The following is a 21,879-nucleotide window of genomic DNA, read 5'->3' on the forward strand; positions in this document are numbered from 1 at the left end:
AAATTCAATCGCTGCACGATAACTGCTTTTTCCAATGTAGGAAATAAAGTATCAATATAACAAAAACAATTTAGGCTAGTAGCAACGTCCTCTCTAACAGAATCACAAAATTTATTGAACAACCTAGTATATCAACATAAACATATATAGGTTAAACGTTAAATATGTAGTAATATGCTATATACCTCAAAACGCTCTTCTTACTAAATTGTTAAATGTAAAATAAAAAAAACATTAACTTTGTTATGTTTCTCCTGTGAAACTTTAAAGTCCTTAAAAATATTATATTGATGAAAAAATTAAAAACTGTATATGCAAAATTACTACGAGTTTATAAAAGCTATAGTTTCATGTGAATATACAAATTTGGCTGGTTAACAAAAAATATTGATTTTTGTCGCACGGTGTAATCTCTTTGACATAGATTTGGCTTTTTAGCATTGATTTTACAACGGATCATACGTTTTTTGATTATTCAATCAATAACTATTATTATCTCATTTATCAGATTACCCAATTTTGTATCTCGATAATTAAGTTTCTGGCGTTTTTTTAATATTTAGAGATATGATAAAACTGCAATTGGCACTGCACGTTAACTTTGTCTGAATATTGAATTTTCTACGCCTCGAAAATCTAAGGCTTTTCTCTCCAGTCAATTGCCTCTATATGTCAATATGCTTCAATATTTATAAATAATAACCAGCTGCTGTTAACCGGTTGAATTACAAATACGTAAATATTTAAAATATTTTGAATTCCAACTTTATAGCTGCACACACACTCAGCTTGTTTCTCCTACTATTTGTATTTGCATAATACATATACTTCCATATGTTTCGATTCGAATAAATAATTGACTAATAGGTACTTTATGTACTTTACATACATACATACATTCGTTTTTTTTTTTTCTTTTTTTGTTTTTTGTTTTAGCTAATGAATACGAAATCCTTCTACTAAATGTAAATTTTAAAACTGGCTTTGAACGGTTTCCTAATCCTCATGTAATTTGTCTCAAATGTTTTATGCTCTAAAGCTTTTCTGTCATTTCTTATATGAGTTAACTTTTTTCAGAAACTCAGATTTTTTTTAACAATCGATGCCATCTTCAAATAGATTGCGTACATTATATCAAACATTTATCAATTCTGGGGTGTTCATTTGTATCTCTATCAACTCGTCAACCGTCATCCCCTGCTTGAAATTACATACTAAATAGTCCTAACCTCTCAATATGTGGTGTACACTTTCTTGTGACATTCACTGTACATATGAACATGTAATTTACACCTAAATTGCCCCTGAAGCTTTCTTTTACAAATGCCTTCTTTGGAGCTAACTTCACATATCTATATACATACATGAATATCTCTGGAAATTGCATAATTTTGTGAATCATTTCTACATATTTAGGCGTTCAAGTGGCGTTTAATTGCAGCACTTAGGCGGCAAAGCAAATATGTAGCAAAAAGTGGGTGCCAGTTTGTGCACATGTATGTATACACATATCAACTTTGCGAATATACGTGTGTATGTATGTGCAAACCCTGCAGGGAAAAATGCTAGTTGTGCTCTAGAATACTATCAGTTCACTTTTCAGCTCAATCAGATTGTGCTCTATCTTATCTTCATGTTAGCAAGGGGCATTTTTATCACGGGGTTGTCCTACGAAATGTCAATTGTTCTGCCTGGTTGTTCTGCCTGGTTGTTCTGCATGGTTTAACATTTAAAAATTTGTCCAACCCTGCACTCGAAGTGAATGCTAATTAAATTAAAACACATTTTTCAAAAAACTAATAAATAAATAAAATTTAAGGTATTTACTTTAGGAACATAAATAAAATGCTAGTCAAATTTCGGATTCATATTTTATGTGTCCGGTTGCAGCGAGAGTTTTTCATATTTTTTTGGAAAATCCGTTTTTGGAAAACCCGGTTTTTATTCAATAAGGTACTTTTATTTATTGCATTTCTGGTTCATCGGCGCTGGTAAAGCTTATTATAGATTCTGAAATAAAATACATCATCATCAAACAACTCGATTCTGAATAAAAACTCTCCGGGAGTTTTTTTCCTGCTATTTTTACTCTTATCATGAATAAAATTTTCTAGAGAATTTTTTCCATGTTCTCTTTCCTCTTATCACAGACGAACTACGGAAAAGGGAAATTGTGTTTTGGAGAAAAAAGGGAGAATATGATGACATTTTCAAATGATTTTTCTGGGCGCAGTACACAAAAAATTTAAGAATTTAAACTTTGCATGGAATACAGGGTCCGGCACTCGAAGTGTAAAAAATTAAAAGGCCATACATTTTTTTTTTAAATTTACTTTTACTCAATTCAAAATATGTGAATATAATACAAAATTTAGAATCAATTTACTTTTGCTCGATATAACTACCTTTCGCCTTGACTATGGCCCTGAAACGGTCCAGAAACGAATCGCAACCTGCTCAAATGCGACTTGCAGGTATTTTGGCCTACTCGCGGACAATGGCTTTTTTCAGCGCCTCGAGACTGGTGAATCTTTTAGTTCGGACCTTACTCTCCACAATGACCCAAAGAGAATAATCCATCGGATTCGCGTCTGGTGAATTTGAGAACCATTGTGTGGACGTTGTTTTTTAGCCATTCTTCGTTCAATCGAGTTTTGTGAGACGATGCCGAGTCCTATTCAGACGCCTATGGTCTGCCACTGACATGTTTGTCTGCCACCTCTTCAAAGGAACCTCGATGCCAGGCTCTATGAAAACTATTGGAGAGCGCCTATTTGCGATCACAGTGGCTCAAACCATTACCTGCGGTGGGTGCTGCCTCCTGGTGGCCAATCAATGACTCAAATTCTCGTATGAACAAATAAACCCTATCCTTTTGGGAGTTCACAAATTGCTCAATTTGAAAAATTTTCTTGTCAGAAAACACAATCTTCGGAAATTGACCGATTTCGACCAAGCGAAGCAACTCCATCTCTCTTTCAAGTCTGACTTGTTGCTGCTTTGTTGTGAGATAATGCGCCTTTTGGAGCTTGGAAGGCTTGACTTTGAGATCATTTTTTAATATGCGGCCGATGCTACAGTCAGATATTTTCAGTTCTTTCGCCATTTGATTGACACTTCGTCGGGACTTCGCTCATGTGGCTTCCACCTCAACTGCCAGACCCTGTAGAATGCTACATTTTTTTTTAAATCCAAAAATCCCACAAGAGCCAAGAGTTACTGAGAAACATGATGCAGGGAAATCTTTGAGTTGCGAGAGGATTTAACGAAGGCTGCAATGTATACATCCACATTTTTCTATTACCTAACAACTTTTCATATATGGAATTGATATTTATTGAACACTGATGCCAAATTTTTCTACGAATCATAGGCAAATTGCGATAAGCTATTTTTGTTTTCCTATTTTTGTTTTATTTTTATTTTTTTCGCTGTAAAAACATAATGTGTTTTAGACTATCAATAATCTGGGTTACATTGACTTGGGCAACTATTGTATATTGTAAAATACATTCTAGCTGAAAATAGAATAGTTATCCTTGCCTTTCGCAAAACTTAGTGCCGCCTTTTAAGGTTCAGTCAATTATCACATTGCGTTAAGCAAACTCTTACATAATCCACTTTCCTAACTACTTAAGTAATTTACTTTTTCAAGCTACGACGCCTTTGGTCAGTGTCGTAAGATGCTCCGTACTGCAGTGCAAAATCGATGTACAGACATACGAGTGTATATTTTTAATACGATAATTGACAGCCACGTGTGAAAGATCACACCTCGATAGATAAACAACTTTATTCAAGGTAAGGTGTGGCTGCAATGCATTCCAATAAAAAAACAACACTCGTAAGCTTTTATGTGTCATGAGAAATTGCAAAAAAATAACAAAAATTATAGACTACCACATTTCGGTTTTATTTTACAATCAGTCAAACTTTTTAAATTTTAAATCGTGGTCAAATAAATCTGTATGTGACTTGAAAGGTGTTCTAAGCTCTAAGCCGCTTTCTCACAAAACTTCATGAGGATAATTTTTGTGGAACGTTTAAACCCCCGCTGATTTCGCTTTCGACAAATTTTTTATGAAAATTCTAAAAAGTCTAAATAAAACATTTGAGAGACGTTTAAAGTGTGCTTTGAAAATATTAATCAGACGATTTCAAGCGCACACCACAAATAGGAGGAGGAGCTCGACCAAACACCCAAAAAGGGTGTACGCGCCAATTATATATATATATATATATATATATATATATATATATATATATATATATCCAAACACAAAAGACGTCAGCTGAAGGGTTAACTCATATTTTACAGAAATATTTTTACATTGAAAAGACAACTGTTAGTTTATTGCTTATTAAAAATGTCTGAATATAAGCACCGCTTCTAAAAATAAAATGGGTTATGCATTCGTAAATATCTAATTATACACATTAAAATTCCAGTCTTGTCTTAATAAAGTGCGCGATAAGCTTAGTAGGTACGAACAATAAAGCAATGCAAAATAAAATCTATTTTAAGAGATGAGCTTGGCTTTAATTTGCTTTATTAATTACTAGACACACACATATGCACATATATACACAGCAGTGAATAAGTATACTAATTGTTTACATTTTTGTTTTTTGCTTTACTGATATATGTTCGCTTTATTTGTTGATTGATTCGATTTTATAAAGCGCATCAGATTTTATTTGCGACAGCGGTAAGCCGAATTATTTGAAACTTCGGGACGAGATATCCATACCTACGTACTTTATATCTGTAGGTATGTAGACTGACTCTTTAGATTGTATCTGTAACTTTAGTCCAGGAAGTTGGCCTTAAACGGAAGCATCCACAGAAAAAGCTACTTTTCACACAAATTAACTTTTCCGCCAAAAATTGAAGTTGATAAGCATTCATCCAAATTGGATTGCCGATCATTCAAAAAATCCCAGTTTGTCAGGTGAGGGCAGTTTCAATTTACTGTGCGCCAACAGTTCCCATACATGAGACGACTTCGTATCGAGCGGCATAAGGGCAAGTGTGCAATAAACGAAGTCAGCATGCTTCAAGACGACAACAATGTTATGGCAGTAATTAGAAATCTCAACGCCGAAAACACCACTTCCGTCAAAGCTAATAATGAAATGTCATCCCCAGTACCGGTGGCAACAGGGGTAAGACAAGGCTATAGCTCAAGTCTATCACTTTTATTTTGATTGGGAACGAGATAATATCTGCTGTAAAATCTACATGGGCAGAAGGACATTTGTTAGGAAATGAAAGCCGAAGTAGATAACCACATGTGTAAAGCAGTTTGAATCTCTGGATGCCTACGCGGTGTAATATGGAGGAATAAGCGTCTAAGCTTACAAAGCAAAATCCGAATTTATAAACAATATAATACCAGATCTATGTTATAATGATGGGAGAAACAGACGACTAGGAGACCACCCGTATCCACGACAGTAAGTTCTAAGTTACCGAAACGGTGTCGGGCAATGGACTTTTCAACAGGACTCGGCACCGTATCACAAAGCTCGACTGAATGAAGAAAGGCTAAAACACGAACTTCCGAACTTCATAACGTCACACAATGGCTCTCAAATTCACCAGACGCGAATCCGATGGATTATTCTCTTTGGGCCATTTTGGAGAGTAAGGTCCGAACTAAAAGATTCAACAGGCTCGAGGCGCTGAAAAAAGCCATTGTCCGCGAGTGGGCCAAAATACCTGCAAGCCACATTCGGGCAGCTTGCAATTCATTTCTGGAGCATCTTAGGGCCATAGTCAAGGCAAAAGTGGTCATATCGAGCAAAAGAAAATTGATTCTTAATTTTGTATTATTTTCACACATTTTTTGCTTTGAACTGAATACAAGTAATTCCATTAAGAGCGTGTTTGGCTCTTTCGCGAAAAAGAAGTACTCACCATTGAGGAATTAGAGGGTTAAAGTGTCTTTCAAAATTTTCTACGCAATGATGAATAATGTTATTATGAGTAAAAGAGAGACACAGTATAGACCTACAACTTTCTAAGGACTTAAGCATCAGACTAGCAGAATGTGATAGTATGAGACCAATAAAGTTCAGAGATTGAAGAGTATATTTGAGAAATATTTTTTGCATATTCTACATGAGACCTAACAAATTATGTACTGTCTTAGATCTGAAGTTCGTCAGCAAAAAGCAAATATTTGCCACAATAATATAAAAAATGGTGAAAATTTGAGTCCACTCTTTATCAAAATCTATTGTCGGATCTTTGTTTTTATTTTTTATATCAATATTTTCATTTGGTCCTATTACAAGGCGATGCTTTCTTCAGTCGCACTACAACCAAGATGAAGCCATTGGCAAAATTTATGCTGTTTGTGGTCCAAGCCTGGTGTTGATGCAATACCAAAGCGATGACTCCAGCGATTCCGTTTTCACAGCCAATCGTTTAAAATGTTATTAAAATCATGGAAATCGTGAAGAGCACCAACCGGCATATGATCACTCTTTCCTTTGTCCAAGAATTGCAAATTAATCAGAAAATTGAAACCTTTTGAATAAGGATAAAACAAACCTTGCTAAGTTCATCATCGAAGTAAAGCCTAAAATCTTTGGCAACTATTACTCGTATTATGTGTATATATTCGTTTTTATGTTATTAAATGTTGAACATTACCGAGTAAAATTTTCCGCACAATCCTTGGTGCAAAAATACACAAAGAAACCTCTTTCTTTGAATAGCAACTATACCGAGTCCATATGACGTCAATTAATTTTCTGAAGCCATGGAGTACTATGTACTATACTTTTGCTCCCGTATGCCGTTATCGGTTTTGCGATTGCCACGATTGCAAATAGACAAAGCATTGTTTTTCATTTATGCAGATGCACTTTGCATTTCTTAATTAACAGCAAAATGCAAATTGTGGAGCCAATCATTATTTGCTTCCACACTGCAATTGGAGCACTTGACTGACTAACTGTTCATTAACTTTTTTTGCTTTTGTTTACTAATTTCAATATAGTTTTTTCACTTTTCCTTCACTCTGCTAAATTTTCGCTTATTTGCTTGTATTGCCTTGTTCAAGTGTTTTACACATTATTTACAATTAATTATTTATGCGAGAAGAATTAATTGCGATTTTTGCAATATCGTATGGCTCAGTTAGTAGCTCCAAACTTGGCTGGCTTGCAGCTGTATGATGCTGCTTTCGTTCCAGTCTTTGTTGTTTGTGTTTTCTCTTCATTTTTTATTTTCATTCCAAATCTGCTACTTGTCAGAAAAGTATAAACAACGCAGCAATGCAATTAAACACAAGCGCGCGCACTCCTCCTTTACAGTGTGCTGCACACACGCATTACTTAAATTTTTTTCTAATCCCACTGTAATGAGCTTCCCGTTGATTCTTTATTGATTTTAATTTTCTTTTTTGTTCCTATTCCACACTACTCCCTTGAAGTTTCTGTGAATATGCAAGCCACAAAGCGGCTATTTTCTTTTTGAAATAAACTTTGTTTTGTATAGGGTGTTTAAATGTTTATGTTTCTTTTTTTAATTCAAATGAAACCCATATTGTGAAAGGAAATCCATTGTCTGTTTATTGACGTAGAGGTTCAACAAATCCTTTTGTATTGAATTATTTGATGTCAGGACTAGTCTCGAGGATATGAGTTCGTCTATTATCGCGTGCAGTCCGATTTTGTTGAAAGCCTTTTCTGGGCTAGTATTCTGGTAAGAGTAGAGTATTAACTACAGATTAGCCTTTTTCGAACCATATTTGGTGGCTATCAACTGGATAGTCCGACACAAACCACCATAGTCTGTTGGCAATCATTTTGAGAGACATGAGTTAAGAGATATGGGTCTGTATGATTTTATGGTAGTTTTTATTTTTGCACCTGGTTTTAAGATGCGTATATGTAATTAAGCTAGTTGGGTAGGTTTGTGGAATACAGTTGCCTAAAATATTGTTACAATGGTTTTGATTTGTGTGTGTTTTGATTTCATATGGAAGATTACGCATCATTGGGTATGGCATTTTATCTGTTGCCAGTGTCATGACTTGTAACTTCAATAGTGCTGAAAATAGTTCGAATTAGCTAACTTTAATGCTTCACTTTTTAGGGCTTTTGGGGATGGCGGGTATTGTGTTGTGTATTGAGGGATGAATATTGTATGCGCTGTTTTGGAATATTAAGGAAAATTTACTATTTGAAGCATTTTCGAACCGAACTTTACAAAATTCGTTTGCTATATCGCTTTCGTTCTTACATTTTTTGTTGCTTAAATTTTTCGTTTTGCTGACTTAATGAGTTTAAACATTAAAGGGCCGGGGGGCTGTTTTCCGCAAAATTGTCTCCCCAAATTTTGCTAGCTGGCGTGGAGGCATTACTGCTAGATGTGAAATCACTCATGGAGTTCTTTTTATGCGCGAATATATCTAAATAGAGATGTCTCAATAGCTCTACAGATGCCGATTTTTTTTGTTGAAATTTTTAGGCATAATTCAAGCTCTGTCTTAATAATTTGGCGTCGATTGTCTTTGAAAGCTTCAATTGTTTCTGGTTTATTAGTGAAAACTCTATCTTTGACATAACTCCAACGAAAATAGTCTAAAGGCACTATAGTCGCGAGACCTTGTCGGCTAGAGAACTGCAGAGTATCGTGAAATTATTCTCTTCGGGAATGTTTCTGAATTTTGTACCGACACAGTTCACTAAAATTTTCTACTTAACTTTTGAATCCTGGCGTTGTTGGATAACTATAATGAGTAAAAATATTCACACTTTTGCGAAATGCTGTTTTTATAATATAGATCCCACTATTTTCTAGAGTTGTTCATTATTTTTATACTTTCCTCGAATTCATTTCAGTAATTTGTGAATTTTCTGTTTAACAAAGGCCAAAAGAGATGCCATCGTAATTGCAACAGCTGTCAAAACAAATCATCGCTAAATAAGGAACTCAAACTTGAATGACCCTGTGTGGTGGTTAAAAAGTTGTGCTGAGGAATGAATGAAATTTGCGTGGCGACAAAAACGCGATTTTGCACAGTTTGTTGCACCCACAATTAGTGCGTGTAATGTATGTGTTTTCGTTGGAATTAGACCAAGAAGTTATGTTGAAATTCTATAAAGACTGTGTGTTAAATATCTATAGCGCATGGCACTTATTGACATGTTTTTAATTTTTAATTTTAATAATATTTCTTTGAAAATGTAGTTTATTCTTCTCCGAAAATCATATAAATCCAAGTTCCAAACTTTTTAATCAGAATGTCAAAAAAATGTTTGAGCATGCATTTAGGTATAATAAAATGTAGGTGTGAGGTGCTTAAAGAGTGCGTTTATTTCTGGCATTTTTTTGTTTTTTGCTGCCTGCGTTGTGCGTTTTCTTCCATATTAAAAAATATATATAGAGCACCGGATTTGAATACTAAACTTATAGTGTAAGTCGGTGATAGGTAAGTGAATCAGAAATAGCTGTTCAACCTGGTCTCTCACCTTTGGATCAAACTCTATGAAGCAGAATTACTAAGGAAATTGCTTGAAAGGATGCCAGGGTTATATGCTGAAATTATAAAAAAGAGAGATTGATGTTATCTTAATACTATGTTAATATGATATTATTGGTAATGTGTGCTTTTAAAATAGTAAATGTATACGCTCGAATCGGCTTACTCTAGATGGCGTTAGAAAGATATGGTTTTTAACTAAAAGACTTATGAGATAGTTTTGTGATTGTTCGACTCAGTATTTTCTTGATAAAAAGATGGTCATCAACAAAGAGAAAGTACGCTATCGGCTCAGTTCCGAACCTGATGCTAACTGATGATAAAAAATGGGTCATTTATGACAACACCAAGCGAAAACAGCAGTAGTCGAAGCATGATGAGTGGGCGCAAATGTTGGTCAAGCCACGATTGACCATCAAGAAGGTATTGTTTTGTGTTTAGTGTGATTGAAAAGGAATCAACTACTATGTGCTGATTTCCTACAGCCAAACTCTTAACTTGGACCTGTACTCTCCACAATAGAACCGAATGATGGAAACGTTCGTACGTATGTATCCATCTTATGGTCGACACCAGACACAAAGTGGTTGCCTCTCGGTCCTGTAAGAATATTTCCTGCAGTGCTGCTTGTGAAAATCGATTGTTCACCAATAAGGACAAGGGTTTCAATGAAATAATGGGATTATACAATACCTTCAAACTGCACCAAGTTTTCGAACAAAACGATACACACATACTTGACCGTGACCAAAATCTGACCTTTCTAACTATGGTAAGCAAAGCCTTTAAGAAATTTTTTCTTTTTCCTTCTTTTATTTTATTTATTATATTTTTTAACTACATGTATGCAAATGCGAGCTAACATATTTTTTCTCTCTTTTGCTCTCTTTTTAGGTGAGTTGTCCCCAAACCACCAGAATCCACAATTCTCCACATTGCAAAGTCGTAAGTCTTCCTTCTTTCTATTTAATTTTTCTGTTGTACCGTTTTTAGGAAAACGCTATACGGTTTAATAGTCAGTAATTTCTTACTAGTTGCTCTGTCTTATAAAATTACCCGCCATATTGCTGTACTTATAAACGTATATATTTTTATTCAATCCCGTACTGTTTGAGATGCAGTGGGTGGCAGAGCATTTGTCCTACGACAAGTGCACCACGATTCACCAATTCTGAGCTGCTTACACGCACATAATATTTACATGATACACATCTGTGGCAACCCTGCAGTAAATCGAATTAGCTGCAACTAGCGCATAACTAGTTTCATATGGAACAGTACTGGAACTTGCTCAACGCCCACGCAGTGTGGCAATTTATGAATTTTCGAGCAAGCGGTCCATTTTATTTGGCTACATCAATCGAAGCTAGTTTATCCACAAATCATTTAGACTTTACATATCCCCATAAATAAAATTCCAAAGGTATGATATCACACGTCTTATTGGAAGCACCAAAAAGTCGTTGTCCGATAGCGTTCGCCATTCACTGTTACTTTCACGTCTTTGGAGCGATGATTCCTCCATCCCATATTCCGCACTAAACGGTTGTTTCCAATGGATGTAATGACTATCCTTGAATGGCTTCGGACTGCTTTTCAGCCCAAATACGGCAATCTTGCTTACTGACGTAGCTATTAAGTCGAAAATGGGCGTCATCGGTATACACCATACAGCATAAGTTGGCAGGATCGCGCGATGAACACTTTTCACAGAGCGCTGGTGTTCGTAATATAATTGTACGATTTGCAAACGTTGTTGTGACGTAATATTTTCATGGTGAGTTGTCAATGATCACTGAAAAAAATTATGTTTTTAGTTTGACAGTAGTCTGTCACAAAAACCTATTGGAAAATGTACCTCCAATCTGATCTTCCTTTTTTTTATGACAAAATTAGTTTTATTCAATTTGAATAAGCAAAGCTAACAACCTCCATCACAATTGGAACTACTAGTGCCTTACTTTAGAGATCGTATAACGACAACAAAATACAGTCCGCGCCGTATCGCTGCCTTCACCCACCCACTTTCTTTCAATAAAACATGATTTTAATTCTATATGAACAGTTTGTGGAGTCGCCGAACCAATTTTTTTTTTAATTTGGAAAGAAGAAAAAATCGTAGAGGACTGTGTCTACTAATAGTATGCTGGATGAATATGCGGTTTGTGACATAGTTCATAAAATTTTTCCATCAGGACTGCGGATTTGTGGTCTCCCTACTGGGGAAGCACACTGCGGTGCCGAATCGATGGTGCAGCTCTGCATAATATCCAAACTTTCCAAGATCATCGATGTGAATGACGCGGTGCGTGTCCCAAAAACTGTCACCAATACGTTGTCGGCCGGCAGATCTACCTTGACTCCTTCGTCAGCTTTGATTCACCAGGATAAATTGGCTGTTCTTTGGTCTCTATTGTATTGTGTGTATTCGCCCACGAATGCGAAATGGCGTAAAAACTCGTTCGTGTGGTGAATTGAATTGGGTGGTCATAATACTCCACACGGAAATTAAGGCAGTAGTCTGCTTTACAGGCTTCAAAAAATCGATTTTTTTGTTTTGTTTTAAATCTCTTCCAAAACTATCCAAGAATATGTCTTTAAAATTCCAGAGGCCAATTCGACATATTTTCGAAGCTAGAGCAGTTTTGGTGGCCGAGCGTCGAGCAGGTGCGAATGCTCAGGCAGAACTTTAAAGCGCGTTTTCTCGAGTTTTCATTTTCACAAGTGTTAGAAAACGGTGCCGGCGATAGCAAAAAGAATATATGTCCGATCGAAAAAAACCAAAGTGATCTAGCTTCAGTATTAAATTATCTTCTATTTGAACTAAAAAAGTTGGACAAAAGTATTATTTAAACTACTTGTTTTGCAACTTAAAGTCAATTTTTTTTCTTAAAAAAGTGAATTTTTTTTCAAACTTCGAAAAAATTTGGAATTTTATAACTTCTTCGGTATTTTTTTAGCTCATAAAGAAAAGAAACTTATAAAAATTAAAAAAAAATTTGGTTCGACTGTTTCAGATGCATCGCACGACCTCCATCACCGGCACCGATTTACAAGTGCAGACTCCAGGCGCTCCAGAAAAATACTTACAACTTTAAAAAATTTCAATATTTTTTAAAAATAAATATTGTTTTTTAAACCTTAAATATAGTACACTATCGTCTTAAAATTCCGTTTACCGCAATCATTTCCTTCCCTTTCAAAAAAAAATGCTAAAAAAACGCTTTTTTTCGGCTTCTAAAGCAGACTACTGCCTTAAGTAAACCAGTGTTGAACTGCTACAGTCGAAGCTAAAAAGCTCCAAAATAATTTTCAAGCTGATTTCCAAGCTTTGTTTGACTTATCGAAAACTATTTGACAGGTCAGTCAGAAAATTAGCTTGCGGTCTTCGGAAAAAATACTTCTTGCCATGAAAAAAATATAGAACTAGAGGTGGCAACACTATTTCCTGTTTTTTTTTTCTTGTTTCGAGGTATTTATTGATCAAGTCATAACATATGACTGACTTCCATCGTGGACATCAAACAAATTTTTTTTTTTCAATGATGGTCGTCCCCTAGTAGGTAATGATAAATTTCTCAGTGCATTTTTGCCATGAAAAAGGCCACAAAACTGCAAATCCCACCATTTATTGTACAATATCAAGAAACACACCAGAAATTGGAGAAGAATCATGGATAGCCGCGTGATAATAATAAAATGAACGCGTCAATTATTAATGTACATCTACCGTTTTGTACTACTTGGGATGCATTCACTGAGCGCTTGATAAGGGAACAGCTGTTAAAGTAAACTATCTCATTTGTTTATCTGCAGGGAATTTTACTTTTACTTATTTACTGTTGCTTCACATTCATTCACTGCTTGCTTTGAATATGTAGTTTATTTATGATGAGAATCTGCGGCGTTGATTAACGAAGATGCAAGCTAATGCATGCCAGGCTTTCAGACATTCCATTCAAATCTCTTCATTGACTTCTTCCTATTATTTTTCAATGATTGCGTTTGCGTGGTTGTGCTTAATTTCAGGTCAACTGAATTGGTTGTAGTTGAATTTTATTTGTAACTCGACTTAATGGAACTCTTTGTGCGTTTCTGATGTGGAATGGTCAGTTTATGCCATCTCGAACGGTAGACCATTTTTTATGAGAAGTGTTTCATGGCAAAAATACGCTCAAGGTTTACCATTGCCTGGCGAGGGGCGATCGCTATATAAAATATTTGTTCTGTCATTTGGTGTTTCATTCCCGGAGATGCGAACCTTTTCACTTCCCAATGTTAGTCATGCAGCAACCTTTTCGGCTAGGGCTACGCCAAGTATATAAATATAATCTACGCATGTTTTCGCTATTTATTTATTTTCAACAAATTGTTTTATAGAAATATAGCTTATTCCATAACAAAAACCATGCTCATCCAAGTTTGCACTTTGTACAAGATTCATCAAAATTGGGAAAATTGTTATCAAAATGATGAACTTTTTCATAAGAATTTTTAAAAATATAAAAAAAATATAATAAATTACAAGTTTGAAGCGGTTTAAAGTCCTCGTTGATTTCTGATAATATTTTACCCTGACGGTGTTGTGCAGTTTCTCTTTATAAAGAAGAAAAATCTGCATGCGTTATGTGGAGAAATTGGGCAACATCTTCAAAGAAAAAAATATAAAAATCAACGGTTAGTTATAGGCAACTTTAAATTCGCACTTTATGTCAACCTTAGACATTTAGTAATTTTTATAAAAATTATGGAAATATAAGCGTAACATTATTTAAAGTATATTTTTTTTTACAGCATAAGAGGGATACTGCATATAAGAATTATATGGCATAGGATGGATAATTACACATAAGAATTATATGACATAAAACGTAGAACAGGTTGATATTTATTTTACTGATGAGGTATCTGCTAGGGCTGTCGGAGTTATTCGTTTTAGTCTTCGTTTTTGCAGTTCTGAATGTGGAATTTTCAGCACATCTTCGTTTGTGGGTGTTAGTAGTTTGTGAATATGATACAGATCTCTGTGTATATCGTCATTGGTTATGTATCAGCCTGCGTTTGTGATAGTCCATGTTTTCGCAGAAAGCCAAATTGATGAGAGGGAATGATGTCGGTGGATTGTATTAGGAGATGAAGGCGGTCATAAATCAGTTGTTCAAATAGCTTCGACAAAATAGGTAAGAGACTTATCGGCCTGTATGATGAAGGCTTGTTGGCATCTTTATTTGATTTTGGCAGAGTAATTATTTCAAAAACTTTCCAAGGCAAAAGGAAATATTTGAGTCTTATTGACGAGTTGAATATATTCCTTAGATACTTAATTCCATTGTCGGGTAGATTCTTTATAATTTGTTCATTAATTCTGTCATAGCCTGGAGTTTTTCTTGCTTATGCTCTTAATTTTTGTCAGTATTTCATGTATGGTCACTTTTCTGATTTTTCCATCTTTAAATTCAAATGTGTCAGGTAAGTTGTTTTGTTGCCTATTTTTTGGATTGCAGAAGGTATAAAATTGCATACAAAAATTTTTTTCTTGAATTAAAAGCCATGGAATAGTGATGGCGAGTTTGTACAATTTTTTCTAATTTTTGAAACTTGCCCTTATATGGATTTGATTAGACTTTTATACAAATAAAAAAAACAATAATAAAAATATCTAAAATAAAAATAGTCTATCAACTGGTCAAATTGTTCATGTGCTATCATTTATCGCGTTCTCTACGTTGACGATACGTAGGTTTTCTATCTAATCAAGTCTTTTATAAACTGTACTTTTTAGAAAACTAATGGCTCGATTTTTTGGTAAAAAACAAATGCGAAGCAAATTGTTGAGATTCAGTTGCTGCATTATTTCGCATCCCAACTGCAAAAGAGCACCCGAAATCGGCTATAATATTCAATTGAAGTTGCACCATTTCGCTTCGTTTCCTTAGTGTATCCAATAGTTGAACGTTTCATTTTATTTAAAATGAATCCATGCTACCAGCTTGGTGAAATAATCAGCAATTCTACTGCTACCACCTTGTTTGGAACCGCCTTAGTTTTATCTGTGTATTCTTTGGTTTGACGTTTTGCTGGAATTGGTATTTTCCAAATATCTTGCACCTGGATGTTTTTTGCAGATCGCAAAAATAGCGAACAACTAAAAATCGATTTCTTCAAAATTCTGGCGCGATGTTACCCTCAATAGTCAACTTAGGCGGTTATTGTTAGTGACCACTGTTACACGCGCAGTCCTGAGATTGCACTTGAATCTTTTTTCTTTTGCTTTATATTTGTTTTAACACGAGTGTCCATGTATATGTACAAACTTATGTGAGTATATGTTTGCAAAAACCATGCGTCTGGCACCAGACATTCACACCAACGCTAAGGAGACTTGTCGGTTGAGTGCAGAGATGCGACCCCACCACTAGACATTTGACGACCTTTGGTATGTAGCAGCATCTTCAAATCGACGCCATGGTATGCTCAATTTTGCTGTTAACTTGATTGTTGGCAATAGTAGAATATCGTCGACAACAACGAGGCCCTGACTGTGGCTGGTTGGTTGCCTGCTCGACTGGCGCTATCGAGTCTGGGCATTATTGTCTGGCTAGTGTCTTGTATATTGCACGATGTGTGTGTGTGTATGTGATTTGGGCAACTTGCCATCTTGGCAAAGATACACAGTAAAAGTACTTAAAAAAATGAGCGAGCAAAATACTTCACAACAAAGAAGTATGAATGAGTGAATGTATGTATCTACTCAATACCTCGAATACATTTACAAAATTTATACTTTTGTTTTGATACTTTGTCTTGGTGTTTTCCTTTATACGAATTTCTATTTTTTGTTCATTTTTGCTTTTTGTTTAAAGTCTAAATTTTTTAGTGTCACGATGAAAATTCACGCGTTGCTCAAAATAAGTTCCTTCCACACTTTACAAAATGAAAAATAAAAGTCAATGCGGCAAATCAAAATGAAACAAAGAACTTCACCTTGAATGGAATTCGAATCGAAGCATTTGTTGGCTTTTAGTCTTTTATTTCATTTTGTAAAAAAATTCTTGAGCAGGCAAAACAAAATAAACGTGGATTCGGGAATAACTTAAAATATAGCCGGTTTTCAGGCGTAGAACGCATTAAATCCATATACGAAATTGAGTAAAATTTAAATTCCTTTTAGCAGACATGATGCATTTCGTTATTTAAAATTCTCTACTGCAGCCGTTGCATATCTAGAGGCGTAGTTTCCTTGTTTGCTTGCACGACACTTCATTTTATTACCGACAACATTTCCTGTTCCGCAACTGTTTTGCATAAGCTGTCTTAGGCGTTTATTATTATTTTATAGTGCTGTCAACTTCCCGTCTCCTCTTGTACAAACCTCTTACCGCTTACAGACATTTCTTATATGTGTGCACTTACGTACTTACCTTTTGTTGCTTTTGTTTTCAATTTTCTTAGCTAGCCTGCATGTTCTTGCATCATCTGTGTAGGTACATATTTATGGATGTAGATTTCCAACTCATTTCCGTAATACTCGTAATAGTTTACCTACAACACTTCCTGTTTTTCTTTCAGCTTTACACTTTGGCTCTTGGCGTAGAATAATCTAATACACATGTGGGCCCTTTTAAGTGAGCAAGAATGTAGACGTGGGGTTAAAACACCGTTCAGTAAATCGAAATGTCTCTAGGCTAGCGCTTGAACTTCCTTAGCTTTTTGCTTTACCTGTATGTGGATGGTCTCTCTGACAGTGGCAAGTGCCGCAGTCTAAGTATCGTTGAGCTAATTTCGCACCTCCTCTTTAAATGATCATAGAGTGCGTTTCGAGAACTATTAGGAGAAAAATTAAAAATTATCACCAGCATAAATGGTTGTAACACATCTTTGGAAAATACTGCTTAAGAGACAGTGCTTATTCGGACATAAAGCTTGGTCATGGCAATAATGTAGAGCGGAATGTCATTGGAGTGACAGAAACTACGAAAGTCCCGAAAGCTCAAAGGGTCAAAGCAACAATTCAGCCTGTTAAACACTATAGCGAATATCTCGAAAAGCTGGCACCTGCCTTGTAACCTTGCCAGCTATCCCAAGAGCCACTTCGAAAGACCGGGAAACGGCGAGCACCGGCGTTGGTGGTAAGCAAAGATGACAGATTAGATACAGTGTTGCCAGTCTATTACAATTGTAATAGATCTATTACATTTGTTCTCAGTTTATTACGCTATTACACTTCATATGAAATCTATTACAATTTCCAATTCTAAGAGGAAACAGGAAAAAAATTGTTCATGTTTTAAATTACAATTTCAGCCAAATTTTGAAAAAAATGTTTTATAAAAGACGTATTGGGAAACCTTCTTTATCCATCGCTGCTTATGTAAGTCCCGTTGTTTTTCAATGGACCATGAACAAGAATTTAATATAAAAGAATATCTACATGTATGTATAAGAAGGAATCCGTATTTTGTCTTGCAGATTTATTATTAAACGAAAATTAGACTTCTGTTAGGTGTTTGGCCGAGCTCCTTTTCCTATTTGTGGTGTGCGTCTTGATGTTGTTCCACAAATGGAGGGACCTATAGTTTCAAGCCGACTCCGAACGGCAGAGGTTTGCCATTGCCCGCCGAGGGGCGACCGCTATTAGAAAAATGTTTTTTTTTTTTTGTTTTTTTTTTTTTAATTTTGCTTAGACTCCTATTACGGAGTACAGCAATCTATTACTTTTTGATCATCGCTTTAGTACGCTGCTGCGATTGGTTCTGGCAAAACTGATTAGATATATAGAAGAAGTTTGCCCACTCTTTTCACGCATATTCTCACACTCGTCCAATTTGTCTTTTAGACGTCAACGAAGTAGCACGAGCGGATGCTGTGTTAATTTTTTCGTATACCAGCAGTGCAATATAATTTTTTTTTTTTTGTTTTCGCCTAATGAGGATGTGGCAAAATGGTGCAGAAGCGCTAGTTGGATTCTGGAAGAATCACCACTCAAACCAACCAACCAACCAACCAAAGAGCCTGCTAACGGTCTGATATTGGCCACACCTCTGAATTATTTTCACAATGCTGGTTAGGCCATTATAACGACTGATAGGCGTATTTTCGGACGGTGGCATTGAAATAACTACGCATGAACCGTTCTCCAATAAGGACTGACTACATTGATCGGAACAGATGGTATTCCGAATTTATAATGTCTGGGGAATACGGTGGGTGGGGCAAGATTCCCAATTTCGCCCTTCAGTCCCTCTGAATATTTCTAGACCGATTTAGCAACGTGTGACCTGGCGTTGTCATGCAGCAAAATCAGTTTGTCATGTCTACTGTCCCATTCCGGCCGCCTTTCTTTGAGAGCTCGATTCAAACGCATAAGCTGCAGTCGGTAACGATGCCCACTGATGGTTGTTAATAGATGACACCCTTCTGATCCCACCAGATGAGCAACATAACCTTTGAAGCTTGAATAATTATTTGAGAATTGAGAATTTTGAGAATTGAGGGGAATCTTTGTTTTGACCTTTACACATTCCATTGTACTATACGACGCAATTTGCAAAAATGTAAAACTTTCCAATAGAATCAATCTGCAGGCTGTCACAAATTATTCACTACCGCGTTGTTTTGTATAATGAGTAGGTCCTGCATGCTTAACCAAAATGTTATGAAAGTCATGGGGATCTGATGTAAAATAATTTTAGCGGGAAAGCCTTCTAAAGAAATTGGACTGCTGACTGTATACCCTATTCGTCTTTTCTGTTAGTTGTACTATTTCTTTCAGATTAAAGAAGAAGCACTTCAATCAAATAGGAATAGGAATAGCAAAAGTCACGATATGTGAAATGTCCGTCTTTGTAGTGTTAATTACACTCGTACTGTATATCAAATTATTCTACAAGTAATTATGTTTCGAATAAATTTCCGCATAATAATAAGTTCGTGTAGCACACTGTTAGGTGCATCTGCGTAACTCATTTAATTAAACTCAGCTTCCCACACAAAAACACTCACACAGTTTCACTGTTCTACAAATACCAACTTGGTAATACCACATTTTCAGGGAGCCATGCAATTGAAACGCCTAAACACAATTTCCCACCGACAGAGTCTATTGAATCCCCCCTGTCGATGTATTATTTGCACATAACCACAATGAGTATACGTCGTGGACGATGTTCAACGCCACAAAATATGCAATGCCAGTCTCTTTCGCAACGTCTGTTTGGAAATGCATTGCGTGGTACTTCTGCATATACATATAAGTACACATTTATTTATGCACCCTGCAGGTAAAAAATGTAGTAATATGTTCACTCTCTAAATTAGACTGCAAGTGATGACAATTTCTGAAAAACGTAAATAGTCGCTGTCAAGCAATGTTACAGCGGTGATTAATTCCATGTCGGTTTTATATGATTTACATTTCTTTTCCACTATCTGAAATTGCATCTATAATCTATAGTGTAGAATAAGCATAATAGTCTTATAGAATGGGTATCAATGCACTAAAAACGGAATACGTTTATTTTTTAACTGGGTGATTCCTGCAATTGTTTTAAGCTTCTTCCACAACTAGTTTCAAACTAGCCACTTGGGAAATTAATAAAATAGGTGATCAGTGTTTCTGATCCTACTATATATATATATAATTGGCGCGTACACCCTTTTTGGGTGTTTGGCCGAGCTCCTCCTCCTATTTGTGGTGTGCGTCCTACTGGGCGCTTATTGATTCAGTTTGCCGCGGACACCAACAAAGTTGACCAAACCGTCTGTAAGTGTGTCTGTTATTGTCATTGTATTAATGGTTTTGATTTATTTGCATGTAATTTTTTGTGTTTCTTATCAAATAATAGTACTGCTGGCACTAGTTTTAATTAATTTTCCACACATCAAATGTCCAGAAATAAGCATTTCCTTCATTTTGGTCGTGTGTTTGTTTGCATTTTCTGATTGTGGTTTTCAGGTGTTGGTTTTGGAATGTTTCGTGCAAAGAAAACACTACAACTTTTTTAGTGGTTTTTATTTAATTTTCTAAATATTTTGTGTAGATATTTGTCTGTGAATACACGAATATGCTAAAATGCGGGTTTTCCAAATTTAAACTTCTATTGAAATGTCATGGATGTACATTATTTTTTCTTTTTGGTGGGTGAGGTAGGGTTCAAAATGCCTTCGCACTTACAGCGACTTTCGTCTACTGCGCCGTGTGTTTGTGGCCACTAAAACCGGCCCTCCTCTCCTTCTGGGGAGAGTATGTGGACGTTCCATCAGCTTGTCACTTTATTTGAACATTCATAGTCCTACATAGTCTCTTTAGAAATTAATGGAAAAGAAGTCAAACTGTTGATAAGAAAGTCATTTGCCTCGTCACTGGCGCTTCTCAGATGAGCTGCGGTATTGGAAGGGGTGTTTATTCCGAGAAATTTAATGTCGCCTTATACTTCGGATGTGGTCAGTCTTTCAAGCGGATACGAATTGAAACATTTTCACATCTGACTCTCAATATTTCTTTTTATTTTTCGGAATTGTTATCTCGCGACTTTTTTAATTCCTATTCCTATTTGATTGAAGTGCTTCTTCAAACTGAAAGAAATAGCACAGGGTGCGCCATCTTTTATATCGGCATGTAAACCCTGAATAACCATGTCATTTACCAACCGATCGACTATAACATAAATTTTTTCGATACGTCAATTCAGTACAATTCCAACCATGGGTCGCTTAATACCGAAACAACGCGCTGCAATAGTGACGCTATACATCGAAAATAGTCGTTCTATTGTTCTAACTCAACCCGCATATCGCAAAAAGTATCGCGGCAAACAGGCACGGTCTGACAATACTATTCGTCGTTTGGTGTCAAATTTTTTTCAGCACAGGACAGTAGGAGATCGGCAATTTGCCGTTCATCAACGACTAAGACATTCCAATGAACTTGTTGAAGCAGTGACGGGGAGCGTTGCCCGGGAGCCAACAGTGTCGTATCGTCGTCGCGCTCAGCATTTTGGCGCCAGTGAAACCACAATGCGGCGCATTTTAAAGGAAGATTTAAATTTCTTTCCGTATAAAGTGCAATGACACAAAGAATATTGCCGACAGACCATTCACGTCGCTTGGAATACGGCCAAACAGTCGCTCGAATGGTTGACATTGAACCCAATTTTTCAAGCAAATTTTAATGACTGACGAGGCACATTTTAACCTCTTTGGCAGCGTGAATAAACAAAATTACCGCATTTGGGGAACTGGGAATCCACAGGAGATCCATGAAACGCCATTGCACGACCGGAAAGTAGCTGTTTGGGCCGGTATTTGCGACAAAACCATCATTGAACCATATTTTTACCGAGAAAACGAATCGGTCGATGGAAACCGATATCGTTGGATG

General features: G+C 36.0%; 1 protein-coding gene across 1 annotated transcript in view; it reads left to right on the forward strand.

The window, feature by feature from the left end:
* LOC129242057 (uncharacterized protein DDB_G0283357-like) overlaps positions 1 to 21,879 on the forward strand; it is a 136,273-nt gene that overhangs the window by 72,694 nt on the left and 41,700 nt on the right. The window contains exon 4 of the mRNA XM_054878616.1: positions 10,395 to 10,445. Within this exon, the coding sequence (XP_054734591.1) occupies positions 10,395 to 10,445 (51 nt within the window). The remainder of the gene's footprint in view (positions 1 to 10,394; positions 10,446 to 21,879) is intronic.

The sequence above is a fragment of the Anastrepha obliqua genome, chromosome 3, assembly GCF_027943255.1.
Source record: "Anastrepha obliqua isolate idAnaObli1 chromosome 3, idAnaObli1_1.0, whole genome shotgun sequence".
In the NCBI taxonomy this organism is placed as follows: domain Eukaryota; kingdom Metazoa; phylum Arthropoda; class Insecta; order Diptera; family Tephritidae; genus Anastrepha; species Anastrepha obliqua.